We start from the raw sequence: 21,212 nt of genomic DNA on the forward strand, positions 1-21,212 counted from the left end.
CAGGCTATTACCCCTACACTGGCTACACTCTCCTCCCTTTCCTATCCTAATCCGTTAGTGGCCAAATTCAACTCTACATTATCCTCTACTTTGAATCTCCTATTGCTAATCATGCCTTGCCAAACCCGAAGCCCAGATTATTTTTACCATCTACCTCCTTTGTTGATATTTATGTGCTGCTGGATGGAGCTGGAGGAAATCACAAAACTTTGCTGATTTCACAAAATTTATATTATCTAATCGTAATATCTATTATCTGCTACAAATTTATGTTATCTAATTTCAACTAGGCCATTACTACAGCAAAGTAGCCCTTTTCCTCCCCAGCTCACCATCTTACTCTCTGTAGTAGCTGTTCTAAAACTTCTCATTTCTCCTCAAGTCTCCCAGTGGTACCGCTTCCCTACCATCTCAACTGAGGACCTCACCTTATCCTTAAGTGAAAAAAATTGACCATTCATTGAGAGTTCTATCTTCTCTCCTCCTCTTTCACATCACTTAGACATCTTTCCCTCTATCTCCTTCATTCCAGTCTTGGATGTAGAGATGGCAGTTCTCTTTGATAAGACTAACTGCTCTACAAAGACCCTTTATCCCATTCCCTCACATCTTTTCCAACAGATTGCCCCCGCTGTCACACTCCCACTGTCTTATCTTCAGTCTTGTCCATTACTAGCTACACTGGCCTTACTTGCTGTTCCTCACACATAACATTCCTTCTCCAGTTTCTGTACCTTTGATGTCTCCTCCCCACGCCTGGAATACTCTCCTAATCTAAGGAGGAATACACCTGCATTTTTTAGTTTCCCAGTCTTCCTTTAAGACTCAGCTCAAATCCCACTTTTTACAAGATGCCTTTCCCATTCCTACCAGCTGATAGTAACTTCCTCTCTTAAGATTATCTTCCCTCGCCTCTATATCTAGTTGTACATGTATGTACCTGGCTATTTACATTAAAATATGACCTCCTTGGGGGCAGGAGTTGCTTTTGCCTTTTTTTTTGTATCATCAGCATTTAGCACAATGCCTAGGACATACTAAGTGCTTAATAATTAATTTTAAAAAAAGTTGATTGTCAGCTATTTTTTTTCCTAATGTGGTTATGGTTCTTTAGTCAGTTTGTTGAAATTAGATGAAAACTTACCTTCACTTTGGAGATTCTTGAAATGTGTGACCACAGACATGGTGACATGTCTTGCTATCTGGCTGATTTCGATTGGACCCAGTTCATAATCAGCAAAAGTAATGACATCAAATGTTTTCAAAGTTTCTATTTTATCTGCTCTTGGAAATGTTTTGTTTTTCCACTTTTCAAGTAAAGTATAATCTTCGATTCCACGAGATATTGGATTTTCACGGTTTTTGAATTCTTTTTCACTGGCAGATCGGAGTCTTTTTTCCCATGTTCTAAGCAAATTACTTCTCTCGTCCTGGTTTATAGATTGTGAGGAAACAGTGGATAATGATTGTGACTTTGACATGAAAAATGGTTTGATTGTCTCTACATTGCTCCCCATTGCATGTGCCTGGGTCCCCAGGCCATAACAAGACAGAACAGTGTTGACAATATTTTCAGCAGCAAGACATATTTTTAGTGGACTAACAGTTGTATGGATATTCTTTGGCTCAATACCTGGTTTTAGTTGCTCACGGTGAAATGTTCTTGGTCCCTCCTCATTCTCTTCCGGGTTCACAAAGGGCATAATTTCTTTCAATACCACATTAACAGGTTCATTATTTTTCTTGAACAATTTTTGTAAAACACTCCCTTCTGGAAGAGAACTCTCTTGTTGCGTGGGATCTTGTTCAAAATAGTTAAAGTTGCATCTCCTTGATGATTTTCTTCGCCCTTCTCTTCTACTAGAGCTTGGTCCTGGTTCTGATTCAGGTGTGCCCACTATGCCTGAAGTTCTAGAGGTGTCTCCTGCAGAATATCTGGTATATGAGTTAATATTAGATGAATTCCTATTATATGTTCCTAGTTCTTCCTCTGAAAAAATCACCATACCAGGCACTTGAAAAGGTGGAAGGCTTTCCCGAATAGTGACTTCTTTTAACGTGCTATTGGACATTTTCATGCTAGCTGCCACTTCAACTCGGTGAACAGTATAAGTATTTTCAGCTCCTCGAACTGGGCTTTCCTTAGGTATATTTTCAAGCACAGAATCACTGAAATGAACACACTGATCCATTAAGTTACTAATGATTTCACTGGCTACCATGTTTTCTTCTAAGATGTTAATTGGTGATTGTTCCACTTGGCTGATTTCTTCGTCTAGCTTGCACTTAATTATACTTAGCATGTCACTAATGGTATTAATTGCATAAGTACGCAGTTGTGAATGGAATGAATGAACCTGAAAAAGCGTTTTTTGTATGTTTTCCTTTGTGATAATACTACTTAACTTTGACTCATCAGGAAAATCATTCAGTGGTTGTAATTTTGGCAATATTCTCCTATTAAGTGGTCTCTGTTGGGCAGGATAAAAATTTTCAATAGGTATTTTCATAATTTCAGAAAATTCATATTTAGAGATATGTTTAAATTGCAAATCTACAAATGTTTCCAAGGTATGTAACACATTCTCAACAATCTCTCTAGCAATTCTGCTATTAGAACTCAAAGAGATCTGATCCTTTAGTTTTGTACTGTAGGAAGGTACATTGCTCAAGAGCTGTCCAGTTGGGGAAAAATATTTAGTCCTAGAATTAATCTGCTCTTTTTTTCTTGCTAGCGTTTCCTTATTATCAGGAATGGGCATCTCAGTCAAAAAACACAACTGTAATTTTTCAAATAGAATTTCAACAATTTCTCTGCCAAACAAATTAATCTGTGCTTTGGAATCATCAACACTAGCAGGTGTTCTTTTAAAATTATTACAGAAAATGCTTTCACAAGCTTCAATAGGGGGCATCCTTAGGAGGGAAACAGAACATTCTAACTCTTTCACTTTTATTAAGATTTCACTCAAGACATTTTCAGCAACCATTAGTAGCTTATATTTTTCATTTTCCATGTCATTTGACTCTGTTTGCCATTTATCAAACATTTTCTTAAAAACACCTTCTTTAGGAAAAATTTGTTCTAGCTGTGAAGAAACATTCTCCAAGAAAAAACAGGCCTGAGATTTGGAAAGAGACTCTGTACCGAACTTCCTTTCTGGAAATTTCACATCTTCCAAGTGTGCAGATTTAATCTGATAAGTGAAGTTATTTGAATTGGAGGAATACAATCCTTGCAAAACTGCATTAACTAGTTCACTTGCTGCTATGATTTGGTCAGAATTTGGTAAACTTCCTGTGTCGATCATCATTTTACTGCATTTCACCCGTTGGAATTCATTTACAATGGTTTCTAGGATGTTACTCACTATATATTTGGCATAGTTTTTTAGCTCATACATAGGCAATTTTGCTTGCAAGGAGGTGGTTTTGGCATCTCCTGTCGATAAGACATGTGAGAGGCTGAAAAGAGACTTGGAACGACTTCCTCTCAACGCAATTTTTTCTTCTATGAGTATTTTGGCCTTCCCCTTCCCCTTAGAATTACCAGATATGGCCTGGGATTTTGCCTTACATTTCTGCACTGAGCTGAATTTCAAACTTGTTTTTAAACTGCTCCTAAGACCTGGCTTGGGGCTGGTTTTAGCCACATGTTGCCGGGAAGATGGGACACCATCAGATGCAACATCAGGGGAAGAATACTCTTCTAGGTTCAAGGAAGCAAAAGATATGATTTTATTAAGAACCATTTGCACCAGATCTTCACCCACTCTCAATGGAGAACAGTGCAATACAGTGTCTTCCAACAACACATTTTTAACACTCGAATGAGGATAAGTTTGAGGCATTAAGGCTTGAGAAGGTTCACTCCTTTTTTCTGACAGTGTAGCTACACTGAAAGATGGTGTTTTTGCCACCAATATATCTTTATTGCCAGTTGCACTCACTTCTCTCTCTGTTTCACCATTCTCATATATGGATGTCAGAACAACAGAGTACATTGTGCCAAATACACTATCAACTATGTCATTCGCTACAATATTAATATTGGACTGAAAAGATTTTTTGGGAGCCCCATTTGGTGTTTTCATTTTTGATTCAGACATAAGGTGAGAGAGTTCATTAAAAGGAGGCAAATGGCTAAAGTCTTCTATTATTCGTTGATTCACCTTATTTAAAACATCTTCAACTGTGCTGAATATTGGGGCAGTTTCTTCCTGTCTGGACTCAGCATTTCTCATAAATATTTCCTTCAAAATTGTTCTCTGACTTTCATTTTCAGAACTCAATAAGCTTTGTTTCAATGGATATTTTGAAAGAAGAGATATTCCAGTGTTTTTATCCTGTCTTTCTTCCACTAGCTCTTCATTTTGCATACCTGTCTGGAGCTTTGATAAAGATGACCTTTCTTTTAAAGATATTTTATCACCAAACATCTTTAATAGGTTGTTAACAATTTCACTTGCTATGATATTTTCTTGAAATGAAGCATTATTTGGATAAGAACACATCTTTTGCATCTCTATGTCTAAATCATTTTTGATAATTGTTAATACAGTGCTAGCAATTATGTCAGCATACTCCCTAAGATTGGTTTGTGACAGGTGACTTGTAGATGCAGTGTTTTCTTTGTAACTGGCTAGTGAAGTATCTCTGAGATTCCGGCCAAGAAGAGCTTTGGTCATAGTTAATTTCAAGGCCTTCATATTTGACTGGACTTGGCCTGGTACAAGAAAGTGACCTTCATCCTGTAGGTGACTGGAAAGTTCAGTGACAACAAAGGATTTTTCTTTAGTCTGTGAATCAATGCTAACTAAGGAGTCTATTCTTTCTGTGGCAAAAGATTCTTTTTCTTTTTTAAAAGATTCCAATCTCTTCAGAATGCTTTTAGTAATGTAGTCAGCATTGTCTTCACATGGGTCAAAAAGAGATTGACCGGCATCATCTGTCTTTGCTACTGGCATTTGCTCATCATCATGGGGAGATTCCACCCTTATAGCCTTGGTCTTTTTCTTTCCTACATCAGAAGGACCGCTTCCCATTTTTTCTTCTGTTATGTCCCTAAGAGTGGGAGGCTCACTTTCTGTTTTTGAAATCACATCACAAAGAGACATCAGTGGTAAATGTGCCAAAATGGGCTCCTTTATATTTCTGCCAACTGTAACAGCAGAACTGAGACTCTGAAGCACTATGTTCACCATATCATTAGCAATCATGATAACATCTGATTTAGGAATTGAAAGTTTTGGGCTACTGTCATTTGTACATTCAATTGCCACTTCAGGGCTTGCTGCTGGATGTTCAGCTCCTACATTATCCTGATGAATAGTGACTGGGGAAAGTGGGACATGATTCTCATCCAATTTTTTTTCACAAATGTCATTTAAAATATTTTCAATAATACTTTGTATTTGAAATTGAAGTTCTCTTTGATATTCTGTTTTATTAAACAATTTTTCTACAATGCCTTCTTGTAGATCTGAACTATTATCTTTCTCCAGTTTGTTTTTGTCAGATTTGCATTTGGTAGACACAATATCTAAAACAGTATTAACAACCTGGCTTGCAATATTTTCAGACACGACAATGTTATGAGCAACTATAGGACTTTTCAATTTGTCTAGCTCTTGTTTGATTCCTTGCAAGATTTTCCTAGTCACTTCTGTGGCATACTTATTTAGTTTAGAGACAGACAACTGACATGCTGAGGTCATATTTTCTGGTCTACTAAGATCCATTGAGGGATAAGAAATTTCCTCATTGGGAGAATGGACATCTTTTGTAGGTAATAACTCTTTGCTTAATGAAGTAGGTTGTTGGGGTGTAGGTAAAGCCTTTGAGGTGGTAAAGCTAACTGGAGGATAAAAGAGAGATTTGACTTTAGAAGTAGCAAAAGATTCCAAATTGCTTATGACTGTTTGTACAATATCTTCAACCACACTGACCTTAGTCAGTCTCTCAACATTGGAGGAGGAATGCAGCCGATGTGATTCTCTATTCGGTGCTGTCAGATACACAGACGTTTTTCTTTGATTACTTTGTTCATGAAAAGGAGCATTGGCTGAAGGTGTGATAGTTTTATACCTACTTTTGTTTGTATTTCTTTCTGCCCTGGCAGCAGAATAAAGCTTTTGAAATACAGTCTTAACAACATCATCTGTGACAATAGTTACATCTGCTTCAGACACCAAAGTGCCCATAGTTTTATCCGTGAATTGAATGAATGTTTTGGTGACAGGTTGTTCTGCAGAGTGAGAAATGCCACTCAAATGGGAATAGGAGAGAGGAAGTACGTGGAGCTGATTAACTAAAGCATTCTGGAAAATTTCATTTAAAACATTTCGTATGATTGGCACTATGGGTGACTTCTGTGGTTCTTTCAGCTCCACCTCAATCTTTTTTAAGGTTTTTTCTAAAACCCGTTGCTTACCAGTATCCTCTTTATGCTCATCACCTGGTGGATCTCTTTCTTCCTCTGCTTGTTCAGAGTCTTCCAAAAATGCATCTGACTCAGCACCTCCAGGAAGAAAATTGCCGTAGACTGGCTTATATCGGTAATATTCAATACCTCTCTCTTCAGACGCGGATTCTTGACATATTTCTGGAGACACAGCATCTAAAATTAAATTGACCAGATTTTTGATCACCACTTTTTCTTGAGCTGGATTGCTGACTTTTGTCTCAGAATCCTGTGTGTTTCCATTTAATTCTACCTGAATAGCCTTCAAAATGGCACTTGATACCTTTTTGGCATTTCTCTGTAGAGTAGATTGCAGATGATCATCATGACTTTCCACTTTGGTTGATGTACTGGCTTGTGGTGACATCCAACCATGGTTTTCGCTTCTTGTGGTACCTCTTGACCACAAATTTAAATTGGCAAAGCCCTCTAATTTATTAAAAACAGTTTTAAGAATATCTGAAGCCACCATTTTCAGATTATTTCTATGGAATCCTGGTATGCTCACTCTTGGTGAAGGGTCAGCACTTTTCATCTCATGGCTAGACAGCTCTTTACTCTCTTCTTCGATAGTATCGGATTCCATATAAGACATTATATCTGTGCACTTGGCTACTTCCTCCACCACTACAGTAGGATATAGGCTGTCCTCATCTAGATCATTTGAGATTGTCCTAATTTCAGAATTGGGGGGTTTGTGATCCATCTCAGAACATAATTTTTCAAGGATGTCTTCAAGAATGACATTAGAAACTACCTGAATATTAGAGTGCAGTGCTGGAGTTGCTGTCAGACTCTCGTCAGTACACTCTTCATGAACAGATACATGACTCAAACAAGGGAGCAGAGGTTCTCCCATTATTTTGTTCAACATTTCGAATAATGTATTACCAATTCTTTCTAACACTTGAGATCTGGCTGCTTCGTTGACATTATTACCACTAAATACACTATGTAGAACACAAGGAATAATTGGACATTTTTGAGATTGAAGAGGAACCTTCACTTGAATAGTAGAAGAATGATCGGCAATTGTTTTTTTATGTTGCCAACTTGTTGATCGTCTTTGTACATCAATATAATCATTTTCAACAAAAGTGTCAGGCATTGGTATGTCTGATGGAAAGACAGGATCCTTTTTATCAGTACTTCTACCAGACAACATCTCACAAATGCATGTTACTAATGAACTTGCCATAATATCATCATTGAGATTTGATACAACAGATTCCAGTTCTTTATCAGAGAGAGGAAAATCATCTTCCTCTACAAAGGTTATTGGGGTCTCAGGCTCCCTGACACTTTTTTTCTTCTTATTGACTTCCAATCCATTTCGAATAGCACCTAAAACAATGTTCACAACTTTGGTTGTATAAGCACTAAGTTGTGATCGAAGGTTTGAGGGTGAAAACAGTTTTGAGCGTGAAGGGACAGGTGTTTGGTCTCTGCTTGAAGGTCTCCGGAAAATTGAAGTCATTTCAAAGCGCCTTGGCCTAAAGCATTTTTGCAATTTTGGAAAAACAAATGATTTCAGCTTTTTAAAGATTGTACGGATGATCTCGTTACTCACATTATCAGCTTCAGGTGCTTCTTCAGTTGCTGGAGATTCAAGCCAGGGAGGTTGTGCTTGCTCTATATTGAATAGAGATTTCATCTTCTTGTCACTCTCAAACCATATTTTCAGTGGCTCTTTGGGTAGCAATGGGGCAATCTGATGAATTCCATATATTTCTTTGATCTCAGGGGGAGTATCTAGAGCATCTACAGAGGACTGATAAAGTGAAGTAGTACTGGAATCTTTGTTAATATCTGAAATTTGACATGATGAAACTGAATGAAGTATTTTCAGCACTGCATCTGTCATGTCATTAGCCACTACACTGATTTCTGATGTCGAGAACATGTCATTCCTAACTTGGTCCATCCATTCTTCAGGGGACAATTCATGAAACATTTCAGAGGCAAAAGATGAAGTTTCTTTAACGTCTCTATAGCTCGTCTGACTAGAGGGCATAGTTATCATTTCTCTGAGTATGTCAGTTAAAATGTCTGTAACAATATTTTCTGATGCTTTCTGTATTTGATGTTTTTCATCCTGGCTAAAACCTAACATTTGTTTTTTTGGCTTTACTTCTTCTGCAAGCTTGTCTTCACTTGAAGAAGTTTGTAATTCAGACTGTACTCCCCACTCACGAAATGCTACTCTGCCATGGGAAGCAGGCTTTGTAGGTGATTTGACTTTTCTCTTGTGTCCAAGACTGGTAACTTCCTTCTTAAAGTGTTCTTTCATAGCCTGTTCTCTCAATAGTGCCTTCTGATCTCTGACAGATGACACAAGGACACTTGCCACCATTTTGTCTATTTCTTCATTATCATCTTCTGAATATAAGACCATTCCAGGAACATTAACAGGTGGAAGTGGTTTTCCAGACCCAGGACCAACCTTTGACACTGTTGTGCCTATGAGCCTGTATTCTTCCTTAAGAAGAGTAGGGCTTTTCAGTCTGGGACATTTCCTTTTACTTTGATTAATATCTACTTGTACCTCTCCTACTTCTTCTTCTTCCTCTTCTTCTTTTTCCTCATTCAGTTCAGTGAAGATATCATCAAGTAGCTGCAGGACTATTATGGTTTCTTCAGATGCAATCAGTCTTTCATTGTCAAGTTCAGTTTGTATATAACCCAGTATGGTGCTGATTGCTTCTTCAACATAACCAACCACAGAAGATTGTGAAAAAATGTTTGACACTAAGTTCTGGATTTCTTCTTTTACAATTACGCAAGCAGCACTGGATTCAGTACTATGAACAGGCATAGGCATAGGCACAGGCATAGGCATAGGCGTAGGTGCAGGTGTAGGCGTAGGCACAGGCATAGCTGTAGGCACAGGCATAGGTGTAGGCACAGGCACAGCTGTAGGTACAGGCATGGGCATGGGCACAGGCATGGGCATAGGTATGGTTACTGTGCTAGAACTGACTTGGGTGGATGCTTCACTATACCTTTTTGGTGACTTTTCAACAGGCTGTTCCTCAACAGTAACTTCTGTTGCTGTTGTTTCTTTTTGCTGAGACAAGTCACTTTTCTTGGAAGCTGCAAATGTCATCAACTTTTCTAAAATAACATGCACCATGTCCTCTGCAATGCCACACATTGGTTCCAGAGAACCGGAGACTGTTGCTTTAAAAGGCTTTTCTGGTTTGCTACTAAAATGTTCCTCACTGACAGATAAACCTGGCTTGAAGGTGACTGACAGGTCTTCTTGTGAAGAGATCTCAATGCATTTTTTTTCAACTGCAGACTGCAGCTTATCAAGCATATTTTCAACAATATCTGTTGCTGCCAAGCCAACATCCACACTGGAGAGCACAGTGTCTTTGCCAGTTTCAAGATGGTCAACAAAAACTTCAGCCGTAACAGCAGAGAGAGAGGGAATTGCTTGAGCCAAATCAGATAGTATTTCTTGAAAAATGTTTTCCAAAATCAATTCTGTTTCTTCTTTTAGGTGACATTTAAAATTAACAAAAACATTTTTTAACTCCTTCACCTCAGTAACAGGTTTTTCTTTTTCTTCTGGGGACTCAGTAGGTAATTCTTCTGTTTCTGTAGTAGCATCCTTCTTCTCACGTACTTCAACTGGAGATAAAAGTTGACTGTCAGACTTACAGCTCCTTATCTCGGGGACATCATAGCTCGTTCCCATCTTGTTATATTTAAATTGAGCTACTGTTTGACCCTTCTTGTTGGAATATGTTTCTTTCAAGATGGTGGTTTCAATTTGGGTAGGTCTTGATATTTTTGTTACTATGGGCTGCCCTTCTGGCACCATAGGCAAGTTCACTGTCTTTGAACTTACATCTGTACAACTGATCTTTTTAGCTGCGGCTGCAGAATAAGCTCTGTATGCAAATTCGTCACTGCAAGTACTACAGAAACTTGAGCTACCCGAAGAGAGAACTGAATCATCAGATAGCGGGTATATATTTGTACGCAACCTTTCTTCATACATTGTGATGGCTGGATATAAAATACTGGTCACTGTAGCTACAACCCAGGTCATTACATTTTGAAGTATGGTATTTAATTCTTCAGCAGATATCTGCAAAGAAAGTAGATAGGGATGGACAGAATTAAAACATTCATGGGCTTCATGTGAACAAAGTGACTTACCTTGCACACTCCTGATCACAGAAGGTACACTAGAAGAAGCTAGAATAAATTCACAGTTTAGGAAAGGATTCAGTCTGAAGAGAATCATGGGAGAGGAACTCTGGAGCCTGGACTCAAGTTAGTTCTACTTGCATTTTCTAAAATGAGTCTCCCTGCTAAGTAATTTATGATTTCTATTCTGTGGCATAGTGGAAAGATTACCGAACTTGAGAGTCTGATAACCAGGGTCTGAGTTTTGGCTTTGCTTTCTCCTAGCTGGGTAACTTGTCTGACCTCAGTTTCCTTACTTTCAAATGGTGATCATAGATCCATCTTGCAAGGTTGTTGAAAGGCTCAAAATAAATGACATGTGCAAAAACACTTTGTAAACTTAGAGGTGCCATATAAATGTGATCATTACCCAGAATGCCTCCACTAAAGTCCTCCTTCTTGGTTCAGGGGTAACCCTAGGTCTTCAAAGACCATAATGGCAGAGTACCAGCTCTGGCAGGTCCCACTGAGCTGGAAGGTTTCAAGTACTGGCTAGTGATAGACTACATGGCTGGTATCCAAGGACCAGCCTGACCAAGTTCAGAGACACTCATCACCAAGAGATCAACTACTTGATGATAGATTTGGGCTACAAGCAACTCAGGAAACCATCTACTAAAGTGTGAGAAAGCTGTAAACTGCATGGGTAAAGGGAGCGTTCAAAGAAGTGAAATTACGGTTCATTCAAATGACTGAACAAACACTATTATTCGCCAAGTATCTAGTAGACACAATGTTTACCAAATCATAATTTTGTCATTATAACGTAGTTGGTGGCACAGCAGATAGAGATTAGACCTACAGTCTGGAAGACCCACGTTCAAGTGTGGCCTCACTTAGTGGTAGTATGGTCGTGGGCAAATGACTCGACCTCTGTCTGCCTCAGTGTCTCCATCTTTAAAGTGGGAATGACAGCAGCACCTATCTCTCGGGTCCATTGTGAGGAAAAATGAGATAATATTTAAGCGCTTCGTAAACCTTTAGGCGCTTTATAAATGCTAGCTGTTGTTAGTATCGTCACTATACATGGTGTCCCGAAAGTCTTAGTGCACTCTTAAGCTATTAAGTCTTAAAGCTTACAACTCCACTACAATTTTCGGGACACTGTCTAAGAAGAAATGAAGATCTTCCCTCTCCAGACCTATACGAAATCTGAGTTTTTCACTGTTCTGGGTAAAAGATTTGTTTTTTTTACCTGGTCCTTTTAAAGGCAAAAGAATAGGGGAAAAAATGAATTTGGCATCTCTGCTGTGGTTAAAAAAAAGGAAAAAAGGGCTTGGTATGCAAGCAAGGTGCCTGGCCTAGGCAATGCTTCTTAAAGCTACAATCCAAACTTCTCCTGGAAAAAATGAATAAGGAGGAAATTTCTTTTCAACTTATGTATTCTAGCATATTGAGGAGGCTTCTGGCCCTCACAGAGATGTCCCATGTGGTCAAGTGACTAGAAGCTAAGAGCCTGTCTAGCTGAAGTAAGACAGGAGTGCCTAGATGGGGGGCTCAGTGGCCTCTGCAGCCAGGTGCCTGGCATCCTTCTGCCTGCCTATGCCAAGTGGTTCTGCACACACACACTCACGTGTGTCTATATATGTAGATTTATAGGTAAATGTTTAACTAAATACACATGTGCTTATACATGTATACCCTACATATCCACATCTGTATCTAGATTTCTACTCATATGTATCTAGAGATGTATCTAACCAGTCTGGATGCCTCTAGGTCAAACAACAGATCAAAAAGGTAGTCCAAGTTTTCTGAATGGAAGGTAATGGGTAGCTGGTGAGAATGGAAAATTAGGTTGGTAGAAGTTGGGGATTAAGAACCTTCCCAGTCCCATTCTGTTCATTTAGCCAGGGAAGCTTGGGGGAGCATGCTTGCTCAGTGGTCGGGTGGACTCAGCTCAATGTGGACCAGCTGTAGAAGCAGGAACAGAATAGAAAGAAAATACAGACTGCTTGATTATCAAGGAAAAGAAAGATCTGGTCTGGATTCAGGTAGTTGAACAGGGGCACCTAGAACCAAGAAATCCCGAGATAAAATAAATTCCCCAACTGGATGAAACTAAACTCTGTCTCTGCTCCATGGGCCTATACTCATCTACCTGCATATATTTTTGATATTCATAAATTCTGATGCTGAAAAGCCCATTTTGGGGGGTGCTTTTAAGGCTCCCAAATCTTCCAGGCATTTTGTAGTCATTTGGAATGTGGCTTTCCTTTCTATTATTTCCTCTTGGATTTTGTTATTACATGGAAATATTGTTGGTTTTTGTGGGTATATTTTGTAGCTAGCAACTTTGCTGAAGCTATTAATTGTCTCAAATAGTTTCTTTGCTGATTTCCTAAAATTTTTGAAGTATCATGTCATCATCAAAGAGGAATCATTTTGTCTCCTCTTTGCCTAACATTAAGCCTTTGATTTCTTTCTTTTACCTTAGTGCTTTTGCTAGCATTTCTAGTCAAATAACAATGGGGAGAGTGGGTGCTTGAGAGCATCTTGCTGTTCATGGCTTACTTTGACTGTGAATGATACGAGAGAGAGAGAAGCTTTGGGAAAGAATCGAAAGCCTGTGCATGGTGACTTTTTGCTTCAAGGGGAAATGAATTACTGCCTAAAATGTAGTAGTAGATATTTCAAGAAATCCCATCACTCCCACAGGCAGCAAGGTCAGGGCTTGCATCACAGGGAAATCTGAACCTTGTTCTCATAGGCTGTCAACATGAGCACTGGAAGGAAACTTAAAATCATTTTACCTAGCCCTCTCATTTTAGAAAAGAGGAAACTTAGGTCCAAACAGGAGGAGAGACTAGGCCATACTGGCCATCTGAGGAAGGTCTCCTTGGAATCAGGATACCTGGGTCTGAATCCTTCCTCCAACATTTACTAGCTGCATGACCATGGGCAAGTTAGTTCATTCACCTGTAAAATGTGGATAACACCACTTATAACACAGACCTCACAGGGTGGTTGTAAGGACCAGACAAGCTAATGGATGGAAATCTTAAATTGGCACATAGCAGCTATTATTAGTGACCTAGAATAGGGTCATTTGGTTTGGCCCTGAACCAAAAGCTCCCAGGGCATTTTATCATCTGCTGTGCTGCTGGATGGTATCGTATATGGAAGAACTGTGTGGGCCACTATACTTGTCTTGTACAGCCGTACTCTAAAAGGAATATTCCTAGAGGCAAATCAGAAAAGTCCATGGAGAAAGCCAGATGGTTGCAGGAATCTACCCTTACCAGACCTGGGGAATTAAAGATATCTTGTTTTCTAAATTCCAGAGGCAACAGAGGGCAGATCTACACAGGTTTAGACTGGCTATACAGAAAGCAATATGAAACAGATATATTCCTAAAAAGTTGTGGGTGAAATTTGATAAATAAGAATTCTCTTTTCCCACTGACTACCATTGTGAAATTTGATGGCTATGCATTCCCGTAAAGATAAAAGTTAAGCTTTTGGCACCAGCATCTATCATTGTGTAAGGATGTCTTGTGTGCTTACATCAGGTATGTGTGTGGGGATGGATACGTAAAGATGTCAGAGTGGATGCTGCTCCCTTCTCTCTCCTTCTCTTTCCTGACTCAGGATTTAGGGCTCATAACATGAGGCCACTTGGCATTTCCTGATCCCAGTCCCAACTTCAAGCAACAATAGCTCACATTTATAGAGAGTATTAAAGTTTACACAATTATTTCCTCCCAACAGTGTTGGGTGATAGGTAATATAAGTATCATTATTCCCAGATTTCAAACTGAGGCTTCGAGAGTCTAGTTCAACAGCCTACCTAGTCACATGACACAGACATGGCAGAGATGGGCCTGGAACCCAGGTCTTGTGGCTCCAGGTCTGACATTCTCTTTCTACTATTAGATGCTGCCTTGTCTGGACAATCTTGCCCATACCCATCTGAAACTTGAGACCAGAGTAGACCGAGGCATCCTGGCCCATTTGTCAGGGAATTCCCCAGGACAGGCTGAGCATCCAATACCAAGGAGCTGTTGCAGTCTGAAAAGACATTGTTAGCTTTCTAGAGTCCCCACGGCTTCTCTTAGGAAGTGGCATGTCTCTTTCCTAGACATGATATGGGTCTTCTGCAAACATAACCTCTTGTCTCTCTCCAGCAGCAACAGTTGCTCTGAACAGAGGGAAAGAGACTAGATAGAGGGGAGACTAAATGACTGTCGTGGATGAGGTGATCTGCTGCATTGCTTTTGACAGTGCACCCCAATAGAAAATTGAATTGCCACCTTGTTTTCTCCACACATCCTTTTATACATACTTTTTCTTGTAGGCTGTTTTGCAGGAGGTGATGTTGCCTGAAAAGCAAACAAAGGATCATTGTTGAGTTTTTTGCTTCAACGCCCAAAATCTAGACATCTTCCTTCCAAAGTCCTCATTGTTGAATCTAAGGCTTGTCTTTATATTTGGGAGAGTGTTAGAAGTTCACAAAGAAGAGAAAAATCTTCTTTCTCAGGGTCCCTCTTGTCCTGTCAAGTAGATTTGGGTCTCTGCAGTAGACAACTGTTGTTTAGGCCACGGTGTAAGCAGTATGGAGCATCCAACCACATTGCCACTGCCACACCCTGCCCCCCCTTCAACTAGGTCTGGCTCCCCCTAACTAGGAACATGCAGAAATGGTTTGCCATAGGGATGAGATATTCTCTTAAATTCCATGGGGTTCTGCCATAGCATCTGGTGAATGCAACAACTTTTACCTTGTATCCAATTTTGAACCAGACTCAGAGAATCATTAAATGATAGAATCTCAGAGTAGGAAGGGACCTCAGAGCCCATCTTGTCCAATCTGTACAAATCCATATTTGCTAAACTGAACGGGATTGGATTGCTATGAACAAGCTGGAAAGTGTCCAGAAGACAATAAAGAGGAGGACTGAAGAGTCTAGAGATCATGCCATATGAAGATAGATTAAAGAACTGGGAATGTTTGGTCTTGAAAAGGGAAGGGAGGACATGATGGCAGTCTTCAGATGTTTGAAGGGCTAGCTGTTGTGTGGAAGCTAGATTAGATTTATTCTGCTTGACTCCAGTGGGTGGCAGCTGCTGAGAAGAAGGTGGAAGCTTCCCTTTTCTGTAGAGATGACTACCAGCTTTTCTAGTTCCTGATTAGCTACCTCTGAGTTATGACCTGACTCTTGGCTTTCCCAGATCCAAGCAGTTGCCAAATCTTGCTTCCAACAGCATGTGTCAGATGACTCACTCTGCCCCAGGCCTTTATCAGGCCTTTCCTCCTCCCTCCCTTGGACCATTGCACTGCCTCCTGTTTGGTCTCCTTGCCTTGACTCCTTCCTCTCCACTCCATCCTCCACATAGAGGCCAAAGTGATGTTCCTAAAGTCCTCATCTGACCAGGTCACTCCCCTGTATAAGAAGCTCCAGGGGCTCCTCATTGACTGTAGGATCAAATATACTGATATGCTCTTTTACATCTAATCCCTGAGAAATGGAAATTGGTAATTGTGTTCAATCAATATAATCAGATTTGATTTTTTTGCTAAGGGCTGCTATGAATTCTCAAACTTAATTAAACTAGCTTTTATTAGTTGTTAATGTTTAACTTCTCCACTCTTGTGAACCCAAGTCCCTTGTTTTCTAAGAGTTCTCCCTTTCTGTGTAAGTTCCTTTTTTTTGTATGTAAATTAATTCTTCATTTAGACTCATGAAAACTTACAAAACACTCCATCATGCTCTCATAATCAATGAGTTGCTTCATTAATCATAGATACCCAAACCAATGAAAAGGCTGAGCTTCGAATTCATTAAAGTCACATGGAGTTGGGAACACCTACAGCCCTAATGTTACAAATCAGCCCACTTCCCTATGCCTGTAAATCCTATAAATATGCATTAATCACAAATATGCACTAATCTCATGAATATGCATTTTGATTTGTTCCTCATTGTTGACTCTAAAAATGTTCTCTGTAAATCCCTCAGTTTATCCTTGGCTACTAAGAAGACTTGGATCCCTTTTATAGGCACTTGCTAGTCTTGCCAATAAATTGATTATGCTCAGAACTCTGTGCCTCAGCTTTTCTTTAGGCAGATTTATACAATACTCCTATACCTTCAAAGAAAGGGGAGAGGAATTTCCTTTCAGTTTCTATCCTTATGTATGTGTATATAACCATAAATCAACCTTTGTGCTTGTCTTCTCCATGCCCTACTTCAGCACATGTCCCCATTGTCTGCAGGCTACCTCTCCCTGATGTTTTTTTAAACAAGCATTTATTGAGCACCTACTAAGTGCCAGGCACTGTGCTAAGCATTTTACAAATATGTCATTTTATCTTTACAACAACCTTGGGGGCAGGTGCTATTATTATCCCCAGTTTACAGATGAGGAAACAAACTGGCAAAGACCAAACTTCTGCCCTTCCCATTAACCCACCTTTTTCTAAGGAGCCAGTGTGATACCGGTTCTGCTATCAGAGGATCTGGGTTCAAATCACATCTCCGATACTTATTACCTGTGTGATCTTGGGCAAATCTCATCTCCTTAGACCTCAGTTTCCTCCTCTGTAAAATGAGGAGGTTAAACTAAATGACTTCTAGGGTCCCTTCTTGTTCTAGATCTAAGATCCTATCATCTAGTCTTCCTATTCCTATTGGCAACATCATGTTCTTGCTTTACCTCAAATCTATATCCTTGGGGTAATGCTGAAACTTCCACTTCTTGCCAAATCCCACTACTCATTGCTAGTTGCATCTTTTGGAGGTGCTCATTCCTCCCTATGGTCACCATTGTGTGGGCTACTTTTAACTCACTCCAGACTTATCTCTATGGAGCTCTTTGCTTGCTGCCTCTTCTGCCTCCTAATCTGCTTCCCGACTGCCAATCAAATAGACCACATTTGACTGCTTCATATCTTTCCTTAAAATCATAGGTTCTTTGTCACTCAACAAACCAAGTCTGAATTTCTGACCATGGTTTTTAAGTTACACCTTTGTTCTAGATAGCTTAACTGGGGTCCTCGTTCGCTGTGCTGCTAAGGATTCCAGACAGAAATAAGTACCAATCTTTCCCTGCTCCTAAAGAGACTTCTAACTCAGATGAGGTCAAGCTGTCTCCTAGAGCTGGGGCTGAGTCTCAGTTTCCCTTATGCATACTACACAATGGTTTACACCCTGTGGTCTCTCACTACCAGGGAGCTGGTGCTCACTTGGGCATTCAACTTCCCATCAGTCCTTTCCAAGTAAGCCCTAAATCCTCCTCTTGGAAGGTTTGCCCTCTGGCTCTTCATTTAGCACCAAACTGCACACATCCTAACAACTTCCATAGTGATTTGTTTATAATTGTAGTCCTAACCCTTTCCCCTATCTGGGCCCTCACAAGTGATCCAATGAGCTTTCTTTTGTTGGTGGGTTGAATTTTCTCTAGATAACAGGGCATCAGCAAGAGTTACCTAGTACGGTCCACACTTTTCAACTTCTAAAATTGCCACCATTAGAGTTCTGAGACTTTAGGTTAAAGCTAAAATGCAATTTCCCCCTAGAAGGTAGCACCTTAAGCCATTAATACTTCGGTTTGAATGAATTTATCTGAGATTGGAAATTATCATCTTAAAAAGAAAGCAGTAGTGGGGATTGAGACATAAGAGAGGTAAGTTGTAGTGAGATTAAGGGAACAGATCCTGATGTGTGCTATCTGGGGAGCACAGACTCTGCTAGTGGGCTGTGATGAGGTTAGTAAGAGGGCATTGAGCTTCGTGGGAGAAGAGAACAAGTGGTATTTGGGATAAAATTCCTCTTCTCCACCATTCTGCCAAGGACCTGCTCTGAGAGAATTCACACAAAGGATGTGAATTTTACCAAATAGAAAGAGGACTACTATTGTTAAAGTGAGAGATTGTGGGAACTGTGGGAACCAAAATGACTCCATCTTATAAAACTGATTCCATTTTGAGACTTAAGTTTCGTTTTCCCATAAATTCTACCTGTTTGTCAATCATGGGGATTGAGTGATATCCTGTTTCACATCTGGAAAAAAACCACCTGCTTGCTCTCCCCTGTCCCAATTCTTGAAACTCACTTATTCCACTCCCAACTCAAAAAGTCCCTAATCTTTCCTCCAATTAGAAATCAGATTTCTTGTATCCTGTTAATTGCTGTTAATTATTTTCTTTTAATGCATAAAAATCTGTGTCCTCCTGCATTCGGGGTCCAGTACAAAGCTGAGGAAGCCTGGTCCCAATTTATGTCATTGGCATGCATTGTTTAATAAACTGATATGCTCTGAAGCTCAAACTTTTGTTTTCTCAGCTATTTGAGATTTCACCATGACAGGGTTGCATCTTAGTTTTATGGAAGACTGCCCTGGACTCCCCCCTTGATTTCAAATTCTTTTGACCTGAGGTAAGGTTTACCCTTACACTGCTAGGGAAGACACACTGCATTTAAGAGGACAATGAATTTTGGTAATAGTAAAATACCAAAGGATTCTCCCTTGGAGAAATTTCTTTTGGCATGAGACCAGGGGAAGAGCTCATTGTTAAAGTGATACCCCCCTTACAGAAATTCTTATTGACCTGGAAACAAGCATAGAATCCTATACAAGAGTGAAAGGGGTGACTAAAAGATAGACATCTTAAATTATGCTAAAATATATATAATCCAAATGGGTATCAAAATTTACCTGAAGAAGGGACCTTTAATTACTGCAAGTTTTGGAAAATTGTGTATAGTAACCTTTTCTGTCTTACCATTTTGTCTGTTTTTATGTCTTTCTAAAATGCTCAGAAAAAATCTTTGTCTTGTGTCATGTTTAGTGTTAGTAGATTCTGCTACCTTACATTTCTTAGGGGAAAATAAAAGCCAGCCAGAAAAACTGCTGAAAAGCTGAAGCCAAAGAGTTTAGTATAAGGGGGAAGATTAATGAAGTTTCATACTTGAAGCAGTTTTCCCGAACTTCTGTAGTCTAATGCTAAACTCTGTCCCAGTAAGCAGGACTAACTCCTACTTTAGGCTTTCAGCAAAAGATTAGGTTACAAAGAAAAAAAAGACCTTCAATGTACTTTCTCTGTTATCTCAGCCCTGGTCAGCATGGAGTTACAGAGATAAGGTTAGATAATCAAAAAAGGAGAACTTTTTCCTAGTTTGTAGGAACTTGTGGCATTATATATGAATTAAGACTGCAAATTATAGTAACTGCTAAAAATATCCTAGTAGATTTTGGAGGTTTGGAGATTAAGGAGATTGGAGATTAATTATTAAGCAATTTGGAGATTAATCATTTTAAGATTGCAGGGGGGAACTTCTGGGACTTAGGGTCATTCCAGGAACTCATTTGTTTCTCTTTATCTTATATGATAAGTCACTTAGCAGAAGACAAACCTATCTTAATGAGTTTTGGGGTACCATTCTGTAGAATTTGTTTTAAGGAAAAATAAGAATTAAATTATGTAAAAGTTTTAGGGGTAAACAGCACTTAGATTACTTTTTCTTTGACAATGATAAATCTATTTTTTTTTTGGTATAATGAAGGAAGGCAGCTAGTTTGAAAGTAATCCCAGAGGAAAGAAAAAAAATTAAGTATGAAATTTGTATTTTAAATATATCTAGAACTTAATAGCCATGTTTTATGAACCTTTTCTTGACCATGAAGAGAGAAAAGCTTGTTTAAATCAGGGAGCAACTTAAAAATGAGTGAAATTTAACTAAGGAATGAAAAGGGTGATTTAAACAAAAGAGGCGTCTGTGTGGAGCAACCACTTATGCCACCCCCACCTCTACCTGGGCCTAGACCCTGGATAGATATTCACAGTGATGGGAAATAGGGGAAGTGACTGGGAACCGGAAATATCTTTTGGGAAGTCTGATGTAGAACTTTCAAGGCTTTGTATAACAGAATTGTCTAGGTAAACTAGAAGCAAAATTACCAATGAAAATTAGAAAGAAACGATTTTTAAGCTCTTAGGAACCTAAGAGGGTAACAGTGTTGCAATTAATTTGGATTGTGCAAAATTTTGTGCTAAATTGCAAAGAAGAAATTCTATAAAATAAAGATTATTTAAATGGTTTGAGATATGGTTAGGAAATATAGTACTCTGCTGCTGAAAGACCATTCTGGGGGCATATTCTCCAGTCTTTAAAATCTTGTGATCTCCAAAGCAAGGGGATAGGAATATAAGGCTGCCACTTGGAATCTCTCCCTATATTTTGCTCAGGGTTGAAACTGAAAAGCCTCAGGGAGAGAGAAGATGAGGCCAGGTTCTGAACATGAAAGGAACTGATTTGGCTGTTTGGGTGATTTTTGAAAGAAAATAAATAAAAAGTTTCTGGAAAGCTCAAAGTGCTACCACGAACCTTTGTAAATGAGCTGTTCACTCTGAGCTCTAAATTTTAAAGCACAGGTGACTAATAGCCCTGGAAAACTGAGATTTTGATGTTGTGGCTGTAAATCCAGATTTGAAAATAATAATGGAACCCACCTCCCAGGGATGTTGTAAAGATCAAATGCTGTAATGATTGTGAAGTGCTTAACATGGTGCCTGGCATATGGTAAGGACTATATAAAGCTGATTACT

At 39.3% G+C, this 21,212-nt stretch overlaps 1 protein-coding gene across 1 annotated transcript in view; it reads right to left on the reverse strand.

Annotated features, from left to right (window-relative positions):
* The window catches only part of FSIP2 (fibrous sheath interacting protein 2), a gene marked incomplete at its 5' end in the record, with an annotated part of 166,517 nt that overhangs the window by 108,527 nt on the left and 36,778 nt on the right, over nt 1-21,212 (reverse strand). Inside the window, 5 exons of the mRNA XM_036765339.1 lie at nt 1,145-7,413; nt 7,624-7,865; nt 7,956-9,264; nt 9,466-10,562; nt 14,949-14,985. Coding sequence (XP_036621234.1) covers nt 1,145-7,413; nt 7,624-7,865; nt 7,956-9,264; nt 9,466-10,562; nt 14,949-14,985 — 8,954 coding nt within the window. The remainder of the gene's footprint in view (nt 1-1,144; nt 7,414-7,623; nt 7,866-7,955; nt 9,265-9,465; nt 10,563-14,948; nt 14,986-21,212) is intronic.

Source organism: Trichosurus vulpecula, chromosome 6 (genome assembly GCF_011100635.1).
Source record: "Trichosurus vulpecula isolate mTriVul1 chromosome 6, mTriVul1.pri, whole genome shotgun sequence".
Taxonomy (NCBI): domain Eukaryota; kingdom Metazoa; phylum Chordata; class Mammalia; order Diprotodontia; family Phalangeridae; genus Trichosurus; species Trichosurus vulpecula.